Source organism: Athene noctua, chromosome 2, assembly GCF_965140245.1.
Source record: "Athene noctua chromosome 2, bAthNoc1.hap1.1, whole genome shotgun sequence".
Taxonomy (NCBI): domain Eukaryota; kingdom Metazoa; phylum Chordata; class Aves; order Strigiformes; family Strigidae; genus Athene; species Athene noctua.
Window position 1 is genome coordinate 149,729,331 of NC_134038.1, and position 23,106 is coordinate 149,752,436.

Here is a 23,106-nt window from a genome sequence, read left to right on the forward strand (position 1 = left end):
TACACAATATATTACTCTTCTGTTCTATCAAAGCCATCAATATCTCAATATTTCTTCCTCCAGAGAGCATATGGAGGTTTTCTAAAGCATAATATGTAGTACTACCAAAATGCTATCGAAGGATCTGTGGTGACTGTACTGCTTTTACAGTGGTAACACAGCTACTACCCCGCAAGCATTTTAATTACTCAGGAAAGAACAAAATTCTACCTCTGATAAAGCATTCTGAAAGTACTATCTTTGTTGAAAGCTTGATTGTCAGAGTGCATAGCAATTCTTTCAGGTATCCAACCAGTCAGTGCATGGAGATCAATATTCTGAAATGCAAGCATTCAAAAGAAATCAGAATATATAATCCATCTATAAGCATATGGTGTCTGTACACAAATTATAAAAGTGCCTTGAAAGAAATCAAGTACACAGGTTACGATATAGCTCTACACATAAAAGGTTCAAGATTAAAACTATATTAAAAAAAACAAACAAACAAAAATTTGATTAGTTTAGGGCATTTCCAAATAGCCTCAAAAAAAAAAAAAAAAAAGGAGCTGGAAAGTGAACTGATGAAACAAACTGGAATTTCAGAGCAATGGAAGCATAAAAGAATGATCAATTGTGCTCAATTCTACGATGTGTTCTATTTATTTAATTGATTCACAGACTTTTAAAGCACAGTCTCAGAAGCCCTGTTCGGAACCTTGCTATTATATATGAATTTTAAATAATTTAAATTTTACTTTTAAGGCTCAGGGTTTGGGGTTTTTTTATTCTTTTTGGTAAAGCTGACACTGACATGTATTTCCAGAAAAAGACACTTTAATCTCCCCATTTCATCTCCTTGAAATATTGCTTATTCCCTTTTCTTTTGGTTTGTACTCCTCAAAGTAAAAGCAGAGACTATAAACGCTTGAAGTGTCAATAACCACCCACTGGTGGGTGGGAACTTGAGGAATTACAAGTACAACACTGCCAGTAAGTAACCCTGATTATATAAGGGAAGTATAATACAGTTGAAAGCAGACGGGGCGGGAAGGGTGGAGATTAAATGTCACAAGTCAAGCTGTTTTTCCAGACAGCAAGTTCGAGTAGGACAACGGGAATAAAACACAGCTATTCTCACCAGCTTCTGCCCTCCAAAACAAAGCAGCCCAACACTGACATAAACATACATAGAACATATGCTACATTTACTTCTTATACAAAGCCACATTTGTCTCCATAATCAGTTTTCAAAAGGTGATGATTACCTAGTATACCCTCCAAGAATGCGATTATCAAGACATCAACTAGAATGCGATCAGCACCATGAAATAAAAAATATACTGTTAAAATTTTAAGGAATTTTAAATTAAAATCAGAAATAATTCCTAAGTAATGAACAAAGATTATGCGGGCTACTCATTTCAGTAAGCTGTCCCTCTTTGAAAGAATATTTTGCACATCAGTTTAACAGCAATACAGTGACTATTTCTTCAGTAACCACATTATAGGAATCCAATATGTATTTATGTAAATGAGTGGAACAATCTGATAAACCAGCTTGCACAGATCAAAGTACCTGCTCCTCCTATTGACATGTACTAAATGACTAGCCCGTTCCTTTCCCAGCGGGCTCCCCTACCCAGTGAGGGAGAACTGCCCTATTTATTGAATGACAGCTAGAAACCAAAATCAGCAATATTGTTATCGGCAAAAAAAATACGACTTTACCTAACACTTTCACTTAGACTCTATATAACTCTATATAACTTAGACTCTATATAACTCTATATGCAGTCAGAGAACTAAGATCAACTCTGCTCATCAAGATGTCTTGCTCATTCTATTTTGATGGAATAAATCTCATCAAGTACAACTAAGCATATTTGTGAAACAAAGAAATAGAAAAAAATTTAAGAAAACGTCAAACCCAATACTTGTCTCCCCAAGCAATTTACTTATCAACTAGAAGGAAAGCTATTTGACCTAATATTATCCAAGTGGAATTTTTGCCTCTTAGAAATAATTTAGTACTTACCGAATTTGATCCAGGAAAATCATATCCTCCCATGACCTTCATATAAGCCTTTTCTATTAGTGATACCCATAACTCATTCTTATTGTTAGAATAAGAGCAGAGAAGTTCCCCACTATGATCAACAGGTAACTGGTCATCTATGATTACCTGTGTGAAATAAACAAGTGAAAAATCATCATAAAGCTAATAAATTATTTTGGAAGTATTTCAAAAAATAAAGCCAAACTCTCATTAACATACAGCTTCTCAGACAGACAGATCTGACCATCGCTCTTACATGTGGACACCTCTGTCACTCCTGCAGTGGTTTGCCCAAGTGAACAAGAAATTCTATCGCAGGTTCTTATTTGCACTGGTCCACCGGGTGACCTGCGATCACCTGCCCTGCTTTCCCTTATATAAAATGGGGATGATGACCATATGCTCTTGTAATTGAAAAAGGTAGCCACAGAAAAGTTCAGTGTAATTACCAGCATTAGAAAAATGAGAGAAAAGCCTAACAATATCCCTCACCTAATTAGGAAATAGAGTATGGACTGTGCTTGGTAGCCAGCAGAAAAATAAACATTTATCTATGAGGAAATCAATTACTTGTCACATCACTTTCATAGTCTCTACTTCAGATTTAAATGGCTTCTCTCTGGAAAGGAAAAAAAGCCCAACCCAAAGCAGCAGTTGTGAAAGTATTAACATTTCTTCTTTAAATTAGATAGAATATATTTGGCATTATTGCAGATTGTTACTGCAGTATTTGTAGTGGTCTGAAACAGTTTCCCAGAACAGATGTTTCAGTTTTACGCTGACATTAGTCCATTACAGATACAGGCTACCAAGAAAGTACATTTTCTAGTCAAATCCTGTCCGAGCAGGAATGAATACTCCTTTTCACTGAAGAGAAAATGGCCATTCATCCTAAAAAAGGCATCCATTAGGAGATGTTTTGGAAAGAGTATTATGAGCAAGGCAAGTATATAAATGATACTTCCCTGAAACACTCTTTCAGATGCCAGAATTTTGCAACTCAAGGACCTCCTGACCCTGAGGTCATATATTAGCCATGAATAGCCTCAGGACTTTCCTCTCACTCCCCCGCTCTGGGAATATGACCACTCAACTTTTGAACTCCCATAAACATTCATCAATCACTATGATTTGCAATAATCAATGCTACAGTTAAGTACTATATGAAGAAATACATTATTTCATGCCCTTTATTCACTGCACTGAAAAAAAAAAATGAAGCTGTTTTCATGCATCTTCAGGCATCTCCTCCCCTTACTAAAAGTCTGTGGTCATTTTTAGTCATTCCTCCACAGTCATGCCATTCCATGTCTATACTCTTTCAGGACATCCCTCTCTGTACTTTTTAGTTCTGTAACTTCCTTTCTAAGATGGAGTGGAAAGCAGACTACTTGCACCCCCTATTCATAAATATGGGATGCATAATTTTGTTCCTGGGTGGTTTTCATAATTCTTTTCAGCAATATAGATTTTTTTTTTTTTTTCAGGCATTTAATATAAGGCTACTTTCATGAATGTCTGTAGAAGAAATACTTACATTCTTTTACATACTTCACAACCAAAATTCATCTCAAAAGGTTTAACAATTAAAAAACACTTTCCAATGAAAATTATCTGAAGTTTTTACTATGCAGGCATAGCTTCAGTGAAGCAGACCAAGCTTTTAAAATATATGACTTAAACAGTAACAGTATTGAGTCTCCACAAAACCATTTACCTTTCTAGGTACACCATTGATATGAAGCTTCACCATGTATTTGCCACATGGATTATATTCTGGTTCTCCCTTCTTATTCTGAGGGTAAATTATACTGTTAAGAAAAAACCAAAATCAATGAAATTGTGACATAAATGACTTAGCTGTACATACACTGATCACTATAAATGTGGGATTAACATAATCTGCTCCTGGAAATTTACACTGAACATAAATACAGAATTTTTCATGAAAAGAGAAACTCAAATTTAGTAAAAATGATAGTGATGTTTAAATAGCCTTTAGTTTTCAATCCTGGCTCTTGCTGCAGTTCTCTGCTTAATATAGTAACAAAAAGAACATAAGCAACCTAATTGTTTCTCCAACAGAAGCAAGGCAACAAACTTATCTTACCATTAAACAAACAGTATTTACATATCTGTAGTATAAATACAGTAACTGCCTGCCAAACAAGCCAAACATGTGAAGAAGGAGAAGACTGCAGAACTCACTGCTATTGAAAAGAATACAAGTTCAGTCCTAACAAGTACAGGTTAAAACAAAAACGTTAACACTGGTTCGGCAATGGGCTCCCAGCAGTCTGCCAAACACATGCCAAATTTATCACAGGGCGCCAGTCAAGTGCAACTAAGATAATGTTATTAACATTAATTCTGCAATGAGATGCAAGATGGACCACCTGTTGCACAACAGCTGGCATAGCAAAGTAGGAAAATAAACATATAAAGCACTGTAAGTAAAATTTCTATTAAAAACCAAACAAAACCTTCCAAACTATTTATCCCTACTCAAAGCACCTGTCAAGTTAGACTCCAGTGTCTGCATACAACGTCTATATAAAGCTGGTTTCCCTCTCAGAAGTGCTAAAGCCACCTGAGTCCCCGGGAGATGAAGGTGAAACAAATGCTAGTTTTTACTGTGTCCAACTGTCAGAGAACATCTTGCAAAAGCTTGGCAGTATTAAGTCTGAAAAGATCTTAGGAAACCACAGCTACACACCTTGTGATCAATTTTTTGTTATATCTTCTTTCGTATGCTGCACTGATAGCAAGTGATGCCACGAAAGAACAATCTGACACTATTGTCTGTAAAGAAAAAGAGGACATTTACTAATAACTCATATACTGAAAGACAAATAGGGTGTGTGAAGGGAAGGAAAATGGTCAGTAATTCCCTTCAAAAGGGAAAGGATTTGAACCAAGACAAGCCAAGTTACTACTAAAGAGGCAGGAAATGCAAGCTTGCCCAATATTAGGCCCCTACAGAGCAAACCAGAGTTAGAATTATTAATGACAGAGGCAAGTGCAGATACCTCAGCATCCACTCATAATTACTCCCTCCTCCACAAAGCACACTGTGTAATATAAGCCATATCCAGTGGCATAATCTATTGCTGATTTCAGAATAGCTTGGGCCATCTGCAACTTAACACTAAACAAGACACTTCCACTATTCTCAATGGGCCACTGCTTCCTGTCAAATAAAAATTTAAAAAAAATCTTTGCCACAGAGTACAGCTTGCCTTATTTCATATTAACTTCACCACTATTTCTGGAAAACAGGATTTTCCGCTGGAATTCAAATTCTGATTTTCACTTCCACTGCTAACACGCCTGTATATTCTGTGTGGAATCTGAAGAAATACCATTTTCATTTAATCTCATGAGAGCCAGGGAAAGCACTCTCACATTTGGGGATTCCTTTCTGAACAAGAATGTATTATATCCCCTGCAATAAACTGCTAACAGCACATGTTTCTCTTTAGGAATAATTTACCTGCTTTATGCTGAAACTTGATACAGTATAAATCATCGTAGGGTTATTTGTTATGTCATCTGGTCGCACCCACTTGGCAAACATCGCTTTCTGTTTGGGAGATAATGGTAACTTCCCACATTTATCACTAGATTTAAGAGAGAAAAAAGTAGAAGTAAATCAAGAGCAGTTTAGAAAAAGCTTTTCATGGTATGTCCAGTCTTATACGTATCTGATAGATGGTGCAAAATTATGCACAGAACAATTACACATCTTTGTTTACAGAGCTGTAAAACAATTTCAAAGAACACTACTGCTAAGTTTGTGATTTTTAGGGAAAAAAAGCCGAAATATTAAAAACATTAAATAAAACCCAAAAGCATCCTTCAGACAGGACTGAAAAGGTGAAGGAAACCCCCAAAAAGCCATCTACACCAATAGAAACTCAAATTCTTCACTTTATTTCAATGTGATGAACTAATAACAGAAAGTTTCTTTAGTTCTAAAAATACTGAGGCTTGATTGACAAGCCTTCAGTGGAAAATTGAAAAAAACCTTAACACATAATTATTGCTCATGAATGAAGGTCTAGCAGCTACATAATCACTCTTTCTTGGAATAGACCTTTACAGAGGAAACAGCTATCGCCTTAATTTTACAGGAAACTGAGGCAGAGGGAGCTCAACTCATTAGCATCCAGCAGAATCAGGAAACGGACTCAAGTTGCCAACCCAGCCCAATACTCCAAAAAGCCAAATATAGTTTTGTCCTTACAGGCCTGAAGACATAAATGCAAAAGCACTGCAGAGCAGGAGCAGCTTACATTAAACAGCTTTAAGATCAGACTGGAAGAAGGAAGTGGTAGTATTTAAATACCTCTGCTGGAATTACACTTAAAAGCCTACTTAAACAACTTTAAACTCTGAAGGCAAAAACAGAAATACCAAATATGAGGAAACTTTGGAAATAGAACCAAAAATTCAGTATTTGAATTACACTTACGAAAATGGCATAGGGAAGGCAAAGCGTTCCCTCAGATCAACACTCATGAAAGGTACATATTCAATGCCATTAATTTTTGAAGTTTTCCTGCAAGTCATAAAAAGAAAAATATAGTTACAAACCTATCTATCATCTTCCAAAGACTAAGTTCCAGAAGGTAACAACAAAATTAATTTTTAAAAACTAACAAGACACAGTTCTTCCAAAACCAAGGCATTTTCATTTTCTGAAAATGAAACCATCACTTTATTTGGATCTGAAATATGCAGTACTTGATGGCTCAGTCACTAATCCTGTAAGTACACACCTGTGGATGAATCACCACGCCAAGATAGAAATGATTATCAGCCTCAAACTTCTTCATAGTTCTAGAATTCACTTTTAAAACTACTTCTGTCTAAACAGACTTTCTCAAGTCCCATAAGCCGCTCATTACAGACAGTCTTATCCTAAGTTGACAGCAACTAACAATTAGCAACACTTAGATTTCATCTAATTGGGGCAGTATTCTGGAACACTTTGTCAAACAACAATAATAAAAAATACTATATGTGTTTACTAGTACATTTTTGACTAAAGCACACAGAACACTTTCTAGAAAATGGGAATCATATTTAAATGTGAATGTAATTTAAGTTTCGAACAAGAAGTTAACTGAAAAAGGCATGCAAAATATTTTAAAATCAAATGATTAAAGATGCGAAACAACTTGAAGTTCTCTTGCAAGACTTAAAGAAAACAAAAAACCCCCCAAAAACCAGCATGAAAAATCCCCAAACAATCCACAAAACCAGAAACATTCACTGCACAGGCACTACGAGAGCAAAAAGTGAAATTTTAATAAGGCAATTTTTAACGCTCTACAACTTTTCAGACACAGGTAGATTTCTATCTTTGTGACTATATGCTCAGTCCATTTAAGTCCCCTGAAGTCAACAAGCAGACTAAATGTTTTATGATCAAATCCCGAACAGTGTTGAGCATCACCTCTGTCACAATCTTTTTTATTGCATGGGGAGGAAGGGGAAGGTTGAAACACCTATCAAACAATGCATTTATTTTTTTTTAAGATATATCCAACAGTTTTCAAAATTCATGATTTAGGCTAAAGGTTTTATAGATTATTTGTAGCCCATTCCACCTATAATAAAAATCAAATCAAGAAGAACCGGATGTAACAAAAATCACAGTCTTACAAAATATTATGCTTCCTCAACTTCCAGTGAAGTTGTAGTTGTATAATCTATAAACACATCTTTGTACCTTGGCATCTCAGAGACAGATTTTTCATGAACTTAGTCAGGTAGGCTATGTGCAACATATAAAAATAAGGCTATGAAAAATAATCCTGGCAATCAGCTACAAGAAACTGTCTTCTAAATACACACTATAAAGTATGCTCTGAATAAAAAACACTAATTACATTATGGTAGAGAACACAAAAAATGTATTAATGTGTAGATAATACCAGAACGGGGTTTGTAAGAGGTGTTTTTGCAATCTCTGTTTATACACCCCATACTTCAGCTACTTCAGTCTACGGTGTAAGATATACAAAGGACGTGAGCAGAAATAACAACATTTTAGAAACACTCATCTTCAACTTACCGGAGTACTTCAATCTCCTCCGCAGTGTACCTCTGACCTTGAGGTTCACTAGCTTGTACTGCTCTTATTGTCTGTGGTTTATCATTTAAAGAAAAATCAGGTCCCAATGGAAAGAATGTTCTGACTGGTTGATTTGGTTTAACTGTAGTTGACTTCTCCTTCTGAGATGACTTTGACACAGATTCCTTCAGTGCTTCTGCTCTAAAGCAAATAAAAACGCATTCTGATTACAACAATGATAAAAACAGTTACGGTTCAACTTTTTATTTACTTGGTTCATATTCCCACACAGGTTAAATCGCATGAAACAAATGTCCAAGTTGACCAATAACACTTTTCCTAAGAAAAATCAATATCTGATGCCAGTACTTCTTTATTTTCCTGTTATAGAATAAATTAAAATTTCCAATTCATACATAAGCTACTTCTGGCAGAACTTATCATATTTTGCTGCCTTTAAGTTATGCTAATAGGAGAATTTGTGTAAGTGTTCATTATCTGGAACCTCAAAACAAGACCACTAAAACACAGAGAGAAAAATTATTTGTGTCCATTCAGGAGCCATATTCTGTTGTCGTTGCATAAAGCTGCTGGATAGTTACACATAAGCATAATATGGGGGCTTTTTTGAACACAGTCTGAGAAGTGCTGAAAAACAGCTTATACTGAAACTTAGCCCAAGATAATCCGTTATTCACCATTGTACAGCTAATTTAAAAAGTTACATCAAACTTACACTCATGTAACTTGTTTCAGATACAGACTCCACTCCACGAGATCCACCCATTCCCAGTTCCCAAACTGTCTTCGTTATGAAGGGATGCTGACACCCTGACTTCGTGCTGGCCTGAATTCAGCATTTTTACAGAAGCCAAAAATTGTAGTAGAGTACTCCAATTTACATCCCTGAAGACTGAAGCAGTGCATTGGTACTAACAAATACACATTCCCTTCCTAATTCTGCATGTCCCAAGATTCCCTGAGGGGTTGGCAGAACAGCTGCTATATTCAGTGGTATAGCAGCTGGCAGCTATCTCCAAGGAGGAGGACTCTGCCCAGAATCCATACTCTTTGCAGTACAGAACAGACACATTAGACTGAGAATCCAACTCAGAGTGGATTACTCCTAACAGCAAGTATGTTTACTAACACTGGCAATACTCACCTATCCAGTGCTTGTCGAGCCAGCTGTTTCAGTTTTGATTGGAGACCTGCTTCTGATGTTTCAGTAGCCTTAAGTGTAATACAAAAGAAAAAGCTACACACTCAAAAAACCCCACAGGTTTTCTAGGCTCAGCTTGTCAATTTCCACACTTACATCTTACAGTTAACAGTAAATAGCTATTCTTACCAATTCCCTTTTGAAATGAGCAAGTTGGTTTTTTTTTAAATCTCAGCATAAAAAGCATACTACGTAAGCAAATATCATTTTGCTGTTCTAGTGAATGTTCATGGAAAAAAAGTGATATTTAAAATTCTCCAGCATGGGCAACATTGTATATGCAAAAAAACTGCCAGAAGAATTAACTATATTAAAATACTATGGGACTAAGACAAAAACAAATATTAGGTATACTACTGAGCTTAGATGTGATCCAATTCTTTTCCCCAAATGAGTGAAAAATAATAATGGTAACTTAGCAAAAAAATAATTTTGAATGCTTACTTTCATAAAATACAAACAAACAAGATTGCTTGCAAGTTAATAATCTTGTTCTTGCACATCTAAGGCAAAAAATAATCTATGTCAGGACACCAAACCAGATTACTAAGAGTGCCAACTTCTGTTCCCAGTTGGGAGGTCAGCTATAATAGCTTACTCACACAACCAGTTCATGCTTTTGTTTTCCTTTACAGATGAAGCATGGCTACTGCAGCTAAGCGATATGCAAGAGACACAATATGAAGTATGACTTCTCCTGCGACACCCATAAGCAAGTTTCAAGTTCTAGCTTTGTACATTGACCAATTCTCCCAGATCAGCTAGGTCAACTGAGGAAACAAAAGGCAAGCTTTACTTTCATGCCAAGAAACAGGACTGGAAACACCCTCTATAAGCAACTACTTTCATTTGCAAATAAATTACACTCCAAAGTTCCTGGTTGGAAAAGACTTTGAAAGATGTATGAAAGTAAGCAGTGAAATGAAACACCAGCAGACTCATCTAGGAGTCAGCCACAGAAAAGGAGGAATGGCTGCTCTGAGTACTTCAAGGGCAAGGAAGAAACAGATCTCTACACCTGAACATACTGAGGAGAAAGACAGAAGCAAAGCTTCAAGATAGCAGAGTTCCTTCAATCTTCTTTCATCCTGGGAAGAAGGTACTTTTTGATCACCCGGAGGGATAAAGCCTACCATCATCTTAAAATAATATGCTACTCAAGACTAAAAGAAACTTCAGAAGTATCTGTACCTGATGAAATACCCGATAAAAGCAGTTGTTAATATGAGATAATTTCAGACTAACTTCAGTATATGTAAGTAATATTTGCATGCATTGACAACAGAAGGAGGAACATAGCAGAGGAAAACCAGTATGCTGCTGCAGTATATTTTATGTAATAGACTGGAAATGTTCTGCTCCAACAGCTCATGTGGAAGAACTAGAGCAGTTCTACTAGCTCATGATCTGGTTGCACTGTATCACAAGGGTTTTTTAGCCTACATAAAACCAGTTTATAGAATACGAAGAAAATGAGATTTTACTCTAACATGCAGCAAAAGTAACATTCCCCTCCCAACAACCCACATATATTTACATTATAAAAAGGGAAAAGAAGGGAAAAAGAAAAACAGACTTGGTGGAGTTACATTATGATGGTGAGCTCTTCCTGTAAGAAGTTAGCTAAGGCAACTGGACTTAAGGGGAAAAAAAGCAGTACCTGTAATTATATTCTCCATCATTTATGTAATGGCCAATTCACCCTTACTGTTAATTTCAGCATGAATTGAATTAACTTGTAACAGCTTTAATGTTGAGCACTTAGTAACCAAGTCATATTTTTACTAGTTTTAGCATCAGTAGACCGTTTTGTTTTCAGAAAGTGTTACCAACAAAAATTTCCCTTAAATTACTTCTTTTAATGTAGTCAGAAAGTAATATAGCTGACATGTTAGCAATTCATCTTCAGTTTTAACTGTTTTTAATTTCTGTTTTAGTGTTGCATTCACTCCAGGGCAAAAATTAACATGAAAAAAAGTTCCAGAATATTTCTAGTTTTTAGTATAATCCACATTATACAGGGAAAACACATAAATCACAAGTCCCCATAAATTTACAGTGCTGAATAGCAACATAACATAAAGACTAGAAGAAACACTAAAAAAACAATGGAGAAAAAGATTAAAAAAAGCTTTTAGAAATACAGGTACTCCATTTTTAAGTCAGCCTTTAAGGGTCAGTCACTGTGTAAGTGGAAGAATTTCTTACCATCACATAATTCCACCAAGTTAACCTGTAGCTTAACATACTGTTTTCAAACAGAGTTCCACTGCTTCTGTGTACAACTCTACAGCTTCTTCTGCATTGCCTTTATCATCTTCATCAAAAGCTTGTGTAACTAGGAAGTGAGCACGCTCCAAGTCCAACTGTTGTTTTGATTTCAGAGGGTCTGTGTTCTGTGACTGAACTAAAAGCAAAAGGAAGAATTTAGCTTTCTACAGCAGCAAACACAAAAAATCATCCTTAACATGGTACTAGCACTTCTAATCAGATGGGTAATATCTATTTTTCTCAGCTGGAAACTAAATCTTTCTAAACTTTGCTAAAAACATCTTTGCAGGTACAAGAACACATCACCACCACCCCTCTGAAGCAGAGATACTCTCTCAGCGTATTTCACATGACAAATAATGTAAATGAATTCTCTTCCACATTACATTAAGGACAAGGACGCTTAATTATGTAAAATATTGCATTATTTGTGAAAAAAACATGACCTATGGTAATAAACAAATTTTTTTGGTGTCTCTCTTATTTAATACCTTTGTTAATGATCTGAAGGAGAAGATGGAGTGCACCTTCAGCAAGGCTGCAGAGCCCACCAAACTGATTCACTCAAGGACACGGCTGCTATTCAAAGGGACACAGACAAGCTAAAGTAATGGGCTAACAGGAACCACAGAAAATTCAACCAGGACAAATGCTCTGCATCTAGGGCAGACCAACGCCCTGCAGGGTACAGCTCTGCGGAGCAGGGCCTGGGGTCCTGGGGACAGCCGGGTCAGCACAAGCCAGCAGGTCCCTGGCAGCGATGAAGGCTGACAGTGCCCTGGGCTGTGTCAGCAGGAGCACAGCCGGGAGATGGGGGAAGTGATTACCACCCTCTGCTCAGCACTTAGTAGGCGATCTGGAATACTGCATCCAATCTAAGGTCCCTAATGACGGTTGAGGCTTTTGGGAAGCTGAGGGAGCACAGTTTGTCCAGCCAGGAAGAGAGATGGCTTTGGCGGCACCTAATAGCAACCTGACAGTAACTGTGAGATTATGAAAAATTTTTATTCACGCTCTTCACCGCGGTGCAAAGAAAGGGAATGACAGCTGGTGGCTATGAACTGAAACAGGGGAGAATCCAACTAGATATATATTAAAAAAAAAATTTACTGGAAAGACAGTTGCACCCTGGAACAGGGGCCCAGAGGCACTGGGGAATTTCTGTCCTTAGGCATTTTCGGGATCTGAGCAAACTGGTCCAAAAATCAATGTCTACCGTGCTTTGAGCAGGTGATTGGTCTACAGACCTCCCAAGGTCCCTTTTGGGACAAATGATTCTATGATTCTAACTGAAAACTGCAGGTGTGCAAAAATTTGAGATTTTGGTCTAAGCACAAACACTGAAACTGGATCAAACAAGGAAACCCTTATGAAGGCAAAGAGATCTCTTGCCCTCTCAAAGTTAGCTATTCTACATAAATACCAGAACCCACTTGCTTCAAATCCATCATGCAGCTGAGGCTTAGATGCAAGTGCTGATTTGTGGATGATCAATTTTTGTTGCTGTATTTAATTACTTTCTCAGGTTTGCTTTGCAGATGTGGTTCCTAACATTATTTAAAAAGAAAGAATACCCACACCCAAGTGCTTAGGCAGTAAGTCTCCGCTTCATTTCTGATGTATCAGAATTAACAGCACTGATGTGCTCATTGTATTTTTGGTTCTTCACAAAGGACAAGAAAATTAGAATGAAGAAGAACAGAGCAAATATAATTGACACGTATCTCACAACACTGAAAGGCTTTGCACTCAATTAATTTAAGCAGGGGTTTAATTAGAAAGCTCCTTACCCACCTGCTGAATGGAGAGCTTGAACTCTCTCCAAGTACTCATTTATTTTTTCTTGAATATTTTCCAAGTTGGACCCTGCCATCCCAGCATAAATCAAGGCCTGTGCAGCTTCCTGCAGGGAGAATTTGAAACAAGGTTAATGTTTGCTGCTTAGAAAATTACTTTCTTTAAACAGAGGGCCTAGAGCAGCCATGAGTTGCATGAGAGCAAGTCCCTACAGCTGCAGACTCAGCGGCTGCTGGGAAATTCTGCTGCAAAGAACAAGTTGTAAGTTATAAATGAGATCATGTTCAATTTCTCACCCATGGGACAACGTATAAGACCATCAAAAAATCTTCTGAGGTTTTGTAAGGCCAGATCTTAGGCCTGTCTGTATATTAATGTATGGAATTAGGAGATTTTTCAAGCATGCACTCAAATCAGTTAAATAAATCTCACAAGCCACAAAATGCCTTTTATTTTTAAAGCTGCAGATTTAAGGTTGGGGGCGGGGGGGAGTCACTTAAGGTATTTGCATTTACTCTAATAAAAATGAAAGTAAACCAGAATAAAAGCTTTTCAAAATCAAATGCACAGAATTTTGCTTTAGTAAGTATTTCCTTTTAGTATTACTCAAATAAAGCTATCAAACCTGGAAAGTCTATAAATTTGAAGCTTCTTACCTCTTCAAACTTTGTTTTTTAAATGTTTGTATGTACACAACACATTGGATATTGCTGAAAGTCTACTTCCAGAAGGGAGTATAGGCCTCCAGCTCAGAAGCACAATACATTATTCACATTAAGACTTTTATTCATTCTGCACAAATCTATCAAGAAACACTGCCTTAAGTTGCATAAGTTGTCTATCCATTCACTAAACTTATGAAAAACACGTGAGGTTTGGCAGGGCTGTAATAAACACTTGGAGATGACACAGTCTCAGAAGCGTGTGGAGAACTGAAATCTCACAAAAATGAGGATAAAAACCTTATTTTGTCCTCATTATTGGCATGGAAAAAACCCCACACTTTTGTGACAGTGCTTGTCTTCCCAGAAGCAGTAGAAGAGAGGAGGTGGTCATGTAGCTGGCTGAGTATGTAGGAAGCAGAACAGCAACTAGAGAGCTGCTCCACAAAGACGATGCTCTGAGAGGCTGCTCTGTATACCGCAAGCACAGAGCCATGGCCAGAGGCTCTCTTGTGTGCTTTATGGCCATGATTTTTGTCCAGCTTTGCAGTTTGCTCCCATACACATCAGCTAGTCTGCCCAAGCTTAAAACTGATCCTGACACCACCTGTATTTGTTATCAGGATTTTCACTGCCAACCATCACAGAACTAAGTACCACATACTCTCTGTCAACACCCATCACCATATTACATCACATAAAATATTCACAGCAACAGAAAAGTAAATAGGAGTACCGCTACATATATATGTATCAAATAACTACCGTTAAGGTGTAGCACACAACTATTTTTTGCGGGGAAAAGAAATACACTACAGATACTTGCTCAAAGGATGTATATATTTGTCTGTGACATAACACAGACTGACAAAACAGGTGTTGTATCAATGCTGTCTACATACAAAGCAAAGAACAAATGTAGATTTTCAAATCAGTGCTGCAAAACCAATGCATAATTGATGTTTCTTCTGTGATTTCAAACACTACTGTTTTGCCTGCTTTTAAGATGTAAACAATGAAAACAGTATTTTAAGCCTTTAAAATTAAAATTAAGCCTTTAAAGGACTGAAGCAGTTGACCAACTGCGTGCAGAACCATCACGCCGAAGACGGATGTACAATTCAGAGTTAGAATTTATGATCTATTCAATACTACTACTGTTCTTTGGCAGGAGCAGTGTGCCACAGTCACACTAAGCTAACTACTGATCATCAGCTTGCAAGTTACTAAGTGCCGGTCAATACCTAAAGTCAGCAAGTTTTCAGCAGTTTTGCTGAAGTCATCAGGTGCCCAAATAAGTTTCTGACATTTCTGTAGAGCACCATTAACAAGTTACCTTAAGCCAGTTCACATGCAGCCTTCCTCTAGGGATCTATCAAAGTGACATGGTAGTAGGAAGTGAACAGCACTTGCTAGCCCTAGAACTCCATTCAGACAGGGCTGTTGTTGTCTGTTAGCAACAAACTGTCACATTTCCCATGTTTCATCCTTAAGGTCAAAGTTCTTACAGCACTCGAGCTTTCCCATTTGCTTATTAATTGCACCAGAGAGCTCTGAACTGCTTAGAGCAGTGGATAAGAAAGTTGGTGATGGGCCAGAGCCAATTTGCGCTGTCCAAAAAAATGCATAATGTACTGCCAAAATACTAGATGATATATTGTAACTACTCTTGTTTAATCTAACATTGATTAGGCAACATCTGGAAAGTCAAACCTCTGTAGGCTAAATCATACCTAAAGAATTCTGCTTTAACAATATCTGGTGAGTTTGCTCTCACTCCTCCTGATTGCAATAGGTTTGAACACGAACACCAACACCTTCACATATAATCTGACACGAGTCAATACTTAATCTTGGACTGCCAAGTCACCTGTCTGAATACCAAAAACGTTAGCTGCAGTTGTGATTCAAAGCTTTCCTATTATGTATCAGTGTCCATAAATGTGCTGCTCCACGGCCCAGCTCTTGCATACCAGAAAATATAGTCTAGATAACACTCTTCATCATGTGTAGCGAGAATGTGTGGCAAGAATGCCTGAGATGCATTTTCACGCTTAGAAAGAACATCACCCGTGTGCAGCAAGTGATAAAGATTTTCCATACACTGTACAAAAGTGTACAAGAGCGATTATTTGCATAAAAAGACGGTTCTCTCCTGAAAAGTCTTTGACAATTTCTTCCAGATATAGTGAGAAATGTGCTGTAATAAAGTAGTACTGCGCATTGCTGTCAGACCCTGCACAGACACTGCTGCCCAGAAGCACAGAGCCTATCAGAATTATTATGGGCAACTAGAACTTTTGCATATACTTTACATAGACAAACTTAGCTCACTCTACATTAACAGCCAGGTTTAAAAAAAAAGATACTCCTCTTCCTATCCCTTCACACTTACATGCATAGGCTACCACGATAACAAAACTATGCTTTTTACATATTTCGAAGACACCCTGTACTCATGAAGTAAAAGGCTGACTACAGAGTTTGTAGCAAGTTAACAGAACAGAATTACTTTGGCAGGATAATGGAATACGTGGAATGATTAGTGCAACAAGGATAAAGTAAACTTCAAAAAATAAAGCCCTTCTCACAGGTGAGAAGCAAAGCCAGTGGGATACAGAACTTTAATGTAACTTTGCAAAACATAAATCCAACAAAAAGAGACAATTTACACAGGTGAAAAATGCATAATGGTTGCACAGAAGGCACTAATTATCAGTAGTAAGTCTATAGATAACGGGCAAGACACTGAATCAACCTCACCACACCCTTGGTTACACCAATCTGAAGCTGTATTGAAATAATAAAACTGGATCCCTAATAGAATATTCACCTGTGGTTAAAAGCGAATCACTGGTTGCTAGTGATCTGAAGGTAGCTTACTACTGAGCAGCTTGTACTTCACCGTGTACTTCTCTACTTATTTGATGATCGATTACACAACAGAGCAGTTTCCAGCTGCACCCTCCAGAGCTGCGGTATGCCCACCTGCAGTTCTCCAAAACGCTCAGTGCTGACATCTCCAACATAAAACTGCACAGTCTGTCAGGCCTAGCGGGGGTAGGGGAAGAGGCCTGGAATGGAAGCGGAGCACCAGCGGGGCAGAGGCGGTTTTAGTCCGGTTACAACGCGCCTTCCTGAGAAGCACCGACGGGGCTGCGTCTCCTGCAGCTGGAAGAAATGCCCGCACCCACTTCTCGGGCACCGTAGCTGCGGGGCTACCCCTACGCCCGTCGGTACACAGCAGCGCACGGGCACTGCTTGTTCCCACCTAAAAATAAAACGCAGGGAAAGCGCCTTTCGCAACCCTCCCTGAAGGACGCGGCTACTCCGGAGATACCACAAACTTTCGACGCGCACGCCCGGCCTTCCGCTTCCTTCTCGACTGGATCCGCCACGTCTTCCCCGAGTCAAGCAGCGCTCCCGTCTCCAGGCCGTACCGGCCAAGGGCGGGCAGCGGCGGAGGGAGCGCACACCGGCCACAGCCGGCAGGGCCGGGCTGCGGGGGCGCGGCGGGGCACCCCGCCCTCCCTCGGCCCGCCGAGGGCTGAGGTGAACAGCGCAAACCTACCGGTAGCTCAGGGGCCTTAGGGCGGAGAGGGGAAAGAGAACACCGGCGCCCCGAGGGAACCGGCGGCAGCCGCCGGGCAGCCGGCCGCCCGCCCGCCCCGCACCTTGTAGTAGAAGACCGCCTCCTGGTAGCGCCCGCTGTGGTCCCGCTGCACCGCCAGCTGCGCGAACTTCACCGCGTCTAACTCCAGCGTGGCGGCATCCATGGCCGGTTCCCTCCCGGTGCCGCCGACAGCGGCAGCGCCCCACGCACCGCAACCCCCGCCTCCCTGACCCTGCCACGGCCGCAGGCCCCGCCCCCATCCCGGCCGCCTTCCCCCTTGGCCCCGCCCCCCTGCCCTGACAGCGGCTGCCCCGGCACCCGAGGCCGGCCGCGCCCCGCCCGCCGCCGCGGGGAGCGACTGCGCATGCGTACGGAGGGTCCTGGGCTTTTTCCTCTCGGGAGGGCTGTACTGCGCATGCTCGGGCACGCGGCGGGCGCGGGCGGGGCGGCCTTCTCGGGTTTTGCGGGAGCGCGTGCGTGCCGCGCGATGGGGCGGTGGCGCGCTGTGAGCTTTTCTTTTCCTCTTCACCCCCTCGTTTTTTTTCTCTCTCTTTTTTATTTCTCTCTCTTTTTTTTTTCTCTCTCATTTTTTTCTCTTTTTTTCTCTCTTTTTTTTCTCTCTCCTCTTTTTTTTCCTCTCTCCTCTTTTTTTTCCTCTCTCCTCTTTTTTTTCCTCTCTCCTCTTTTTTTTCCTCTCTCCTCTTTTTTTTCCTCTCTCCTCTTTTTTTTCCTCTCTCCTCTTTTTTTTCCTCTCTCCTCTTTTTTTTCCTCTCTCCTCTTTTTTTTCCTCTCTCCTCTTTTTTTTCCTCTCTCCTCTTTTTTTTCCTCTCTCCTCTTTTTTTTCTCTCTCCTCTTTTTTTTCTCTCTCCTCTTTTTTTCTCTCTCCTCTTTTTTTTCTCTCTCCTCTTTTTTTTCTCTCTCCTCTTTTTTTTCTCTCTCCTCTTTTTTTTCTCTCTCCTCTTTTTTTTTTCTCTCTCCTCTTTTTTTTTTCTCTCTCCTCTTTTTTTTTTCTCTCTCCTCTTTTTTTTTTCTCTCTCCTCTTTTTTTTTTTCTCTCTCCTCTTTTTTTTTTTTCTCTCTCCTCTTTTTTTTTTTTCTCTCTCCTCTTTTTTTTTTTTCTCTCTCCTCTTTTTTTTTTTTCTCTCTCCTCTTTTTTTTTTTTCTCTCTCCTCTTTTTTTTTTTTCTCTCTCCTCTTTTTTTTTTTCTCTCTCCCCTCTTTTCCCCTCTCCTCTTTTCCCCTCTCCTGTGCTTGTAATACGTAGTAAGTTCTTTGCAGCCCTAAACTGTTGCCGTGGGTGTTAGTCCCGGTTCATTGTTAATGTTTTGCTCTTGAGGCTAGCTTTTCTATCCTTAAAGAGAGCATTTTCAGTGTATACCTGTATGTCATACAAGCATAAAATAGAAAGCAAATACGAAAATGTGTATTGTACTGACCCTCTTAAATTAACACCCCTGGTGTGGTTCAGGTTTTGTAACCTAGATCTCTTATCTAGGACGTTCAGGATATTTTCTTTCTTCCTCATGAGTAGTTCAGGGGAAAACCACCCTCACTGGGAGGTGGTCGCCAGTGCTTTATTTCTTGTTTTCATGATAGTAGCTGCTTTCCCCTTCTCCCAGCTTGTGTTGCAGGATGAGTTCCTGAGGCTGCTCTGTGCCCTGTGCTGGGAAGCCTTGGTCTGTAGGCCTCTGGAAGCAGTGTCGACAGGTGCCCTAGAAGGGACGTGTCTGTGAATTTATGAATTGCACTTCAGTGTGAAAACCCCTTCAGCCATATGTTTGTGCTTTCAGAATTTATACTTATTTTGAGGGGTGTGGTCCCTTCACAAGGAGCTATATGGTGAAGACATGGGGCGATGGGAACAAGCTGCATCAGGAGAGGTTCAATCTTGACATAAGAAAGAAATTTTTTATAGTAAGAATGACCATTCGTTGGGACAAGCTCCCCAGGGATGTGGTAGAGTCCCCATTGCTGGAGATTTTCAAGATGGTATTTGGGCAGGTTGCTAGATCATCTCAGCTATGCTCTTTTTATCATGGAAGTTTGGACCGGGTGATCTTTCAGGGTCCCTTTGAACCTGAGCAATTCTGTGATTCTATGGGCTTTTATTTCTGCCTGAAAATACAGCTTATTGCAAGGGATTGGTTTTGTGAGATGTAAAAATACTGCCTAGCAATTTATTCTAAAGCTCTCCTTTATGAGCGTGTGACTTTTCAACTTGTTTTCTGAGGATAGATTTAGTAAGAGGTGCAGCTAAATGCAGAAATACTAAAATCTATCAGTTTTCTTCTCTGTTTTTCTTACGTACAGAGTTAGTGTTCCCATTCTATTTTCTCTTTCTTATCCTTTTTGTGCTTTACAGACTGTGTTGGTATAAAATGCAGTAATACTCTGTGTAAGAGATGACTTGGTTTTTGTGATCTGCTATGTAAGAGGCAGTTCTTGTACTCTTCGTAGCGTTGCTTGTGGTTGTGCTACTGATAATGTTGTTGGGGTTGTTTTTTTTTTTTTCCCCTTTTGAAGTATGTTTTATGCTATTTATCTGAGCACAGGAAAGATTCAGAATACACTAAAGGATTTTTCTGAATGAAGATGTATTGATTCAATATTTACTTAATGACACCATGAAAATGAACAAGGAATTTCAGTCAAAGTCTGCTTCAATTTGATGTTCAGACATAGTGGCGTAACTCTTCTATAGCCTAAAATTAATTTGTATATATGGCTTCAGACTAAAACATTTACAGATCAAATGGAGCTGTGAAGTTATCCAGAGTGACATGCAAGATGAAAAGCAGACTGAACTGGGCAGAACAATGAATAATGTTACTCCTTATTTAAATCTGCATGTCAAAAACATTTATTCAGTAACCTAAACTAGGATCTTTTTTAGCTAATTGGGATTGAGCAATGTTACCTGGGAGAATTAGTTTTTCACTAATTAATGGCCACTGGTGATTGGCCCTCTTCAGATAATAAATGGCCTGTGTGTTTCTGTTTCTTATTAATCTGCTGTAAAATTATGCAAGAAGCTTTTAAATGTACAAAAAGTTCAGTAAATTAGTGAGGTCTTGACTGTGGCTGAGACTTAATATGTATCAGTTTTTGCCTTTTGCTTGTAGTAGCATTTTCGTTTTGGGGTCAGATATTAAAATTGGATGCTTTTGTTTGTAGCTGAAGAAGAGTCAGTTCTTTCCATTGATGTTGATGGATCCCAGAGATTTAAATTTTTATATCTATGGTTAATTCTTGTCTTCCAAGATATTGTGCGGTTACTAAGGTTGTTAAGTATCCCATGGTGTTATTGTTTGCGCAGGAATAGGAAGCAGACAAATATTATTAGGGCTGATGATGATGGGCAGAAGCTTCATTGCTTCAGTTACTCGGATGTTGGCTGGAAAAAGTGTTAAGTACATGCACCTGTGATAAGAACTCAGCCATAAGTAAGAGCACCCTCTGGAGAAGCAAATTCTGGTTGTTGCCTGTGATATTGCTTGTTGTCCTACATTTCTCACTGCAAGGGTAGGATTCCACCTACCTGGTAAGGGCTTGTTCTACAGATATTGGGGAACCCTATTTTTCTTTGAGCTTGTATGCATTTAAATTTGCTAATCCTTCTCCACCCTGTACTTTTGTATTATAGTGTTATACACACCCCCCAGCCCCACAATTTGTTCCATTTCCCTATTGTTATAATTCTTATTCCAACATCCCTACAGGTCTCCTGGCATTCTTTCCTGTTATATCACTTTCTCTGCTGCTGCAAATCCAGATTCCACATCCAGGTCCTCCTCTTCCTCAGTTTTTCTTACCTTTGGTGATATTTTTGCTTGAGTATCCCTTGCTTCCCACCATTTACTTTATGTGCCTTCCTCCCTAACCTCATCTAATGCTTGCTTTCTTATCTCTCCTTCCTGCTTGCTTTTTGCCGTCAATATGCTCTGAGAAGATCATGGCTGTATATCTTGTCTTTATCATACTCCCTCCAGCTTTTGCCTTTTTGCAGAGGTAGTATCATACGAAGAAATTCAGGTCTTTGTTTCTCTTTCATGCTTCTTTGCTATTAATTAGACAGAATCAGCTCATTCTTATTTGTCCTTCCTCTTTGAGATGTTTTCAGCCCATTTTTCCTTTTGTCTCCCATAATACTATAACTTGCTGTCTCCAGCTCCTCTTCCAGCCTTCTGATTTTGATTCTTGCTTCTCTGCCTCTTCTTCTCCTCATTTTTCCAAACATACGCTGCAGGGGTAGACATTTGCATGTTGGTGATGGTTCTTACCCAAGTTTTTCATACTGCCTTACCTATTTTCATTTGACTACAGCCACAGCTTTTAATGCTCCTAGGCATTAAAAAACAAAGCCCTAGAACTTTGATATAATTTGGTCTTCCATGTGTATTGCTATCAGGTGTCTGTGTATGAATTCATCCATGGTTACTTTGACTTTGTCTATCATGGCAATACAGAGTCGTAACATGGGCCATTCTAGTCCTGTATTCCTCTGTAGTTGATGCTTGTCAAGAGAGTACAGGAACAGGGCAAATTCAGAGTAGATTTTTGTCTTGACTTCCTGCAGCCTGTGGGTTGAATGCACATCATCACTTCTGTTACCTCTTGCTGGGCTTATTTTCAATGAATTAGTCTAACTGTTGCTTTAGCACATCTTGATTTTGACATCCAAAACATTTTGTGGGAATGTGCTGTATACATGTTATATGCAATAACATTCCCTTCAAACAAACAAACAAACCCCAAACCCCTCTTGTTGCTAAGTTTAATTTTTTGTCCCTTCTCCCTTGCTTATAAGAAATTATAATCACTTCTCTCACATCTTTTAGGATGCCTGTAAGTTTGTGTTCTTTGACATCTCTTTCTTCAGTTATTTCTTTCTTTATACATTCTGTTTGAACAGAATCCTCTCAATACCTTTGATTTATCCTTGAGACTCTTCTCAATCTCCTCTATGTTTTCTCTGAGATGGGGTGACTAGAATGGTGCACACTATTAGAGTTGTATCATTAATTTTGTATCCTGGTGTACTGTTTTGTTCCTTCTTTCATAATGACTCATAACGCTCTGTTTGCTTTTGTAACCACCGCTGAGCATTGACTGTAGTTTTGAGAACTCTCCACAATGACTCACCTTTCCTGAGAAAGGATAGTTTAGCATCTGTCATTATATAGTTAATGTGGTGTTTTCTCCCCTGTGATTTAACAGTATTTAATTTCACAGGCTGTTTATTACATACACAGTGATATGAGATCCTTGCGCAACTTTCTGTAGTAGGATTTCACAACCCAAAGTATTTGTATCGCTGGCGTACCTCTTCACCTTATTATCTCCTGCCGTTTCCAGATAATTTCTTAGTTTTTACAGTAGTTGACCACTTCGTTTGGAAACAGAAGTTGTACATGCTGTGTTCA

General features: G+C 39.1%; 1 protein-coding gene across 7 annotated transcripts in view; it reads right to left on the reverse strand.

The window, feature by feature from the left end:
* Positions 1–18,251, reverse strand: part of CAPN7 (calpain 7) — a 35,404-nt gene extending 17,153 nt beyond the window's left edge. For 2 of the 7 annotated variants that reach the window (XM_074900630.1, XM_074900627.1), the window contains exons 1-11: positions 17,747–17,931; positions 13,408–13,516; positions 11,592–11,749; positions 9,286–9,353; positions 8,121–8,321; positions 6,513–6,599; positions 5,532–5,658; positions 4,755–4,840; positions 3,756–3,849; positions 2,018–2,164; positions 211–317 (exon numbers count right to left, since the gene is read on the reverse strand). In XM_074900630.1, the coding sequence (XP_074756731.1) occupies positions 211–317; positions 2,018–2,164; positions 3,756–3,849; positions 4,755–4,840; positions 5,532–5,658; positions 6,513–6,599; positions 8,121–8,321; positions 9,286–9,353; positions 11,592–11,749; positions 13,408–13,516; positions 17,747–17,848 (1,286 nt within the window). In that variant the 5' untranslated portion in view covers positions 17,849–17,931. Of the gene's footprint in view, positions 1–210; positions 318–2,017; positions 2,165–3,755; positions 3,850–4,754; positions 4,841–5,531; positions 5,659–6,512; positions 6,600–8,120; positions 8,322–9,285; positions 9,354–11,550; positions 11,750–13,407; positions 13,517–17,060; positions 17,423–17,746 lie in introns of those variants that run through there. The other 5 variants (XM_074900625.1, XM_074900624.1, XM_074900631.1 and 2 more) reach the window with 5 other exon arrangements.
* Positions 18,252–23,106: the final 4,855 nt, after the last annotated feature.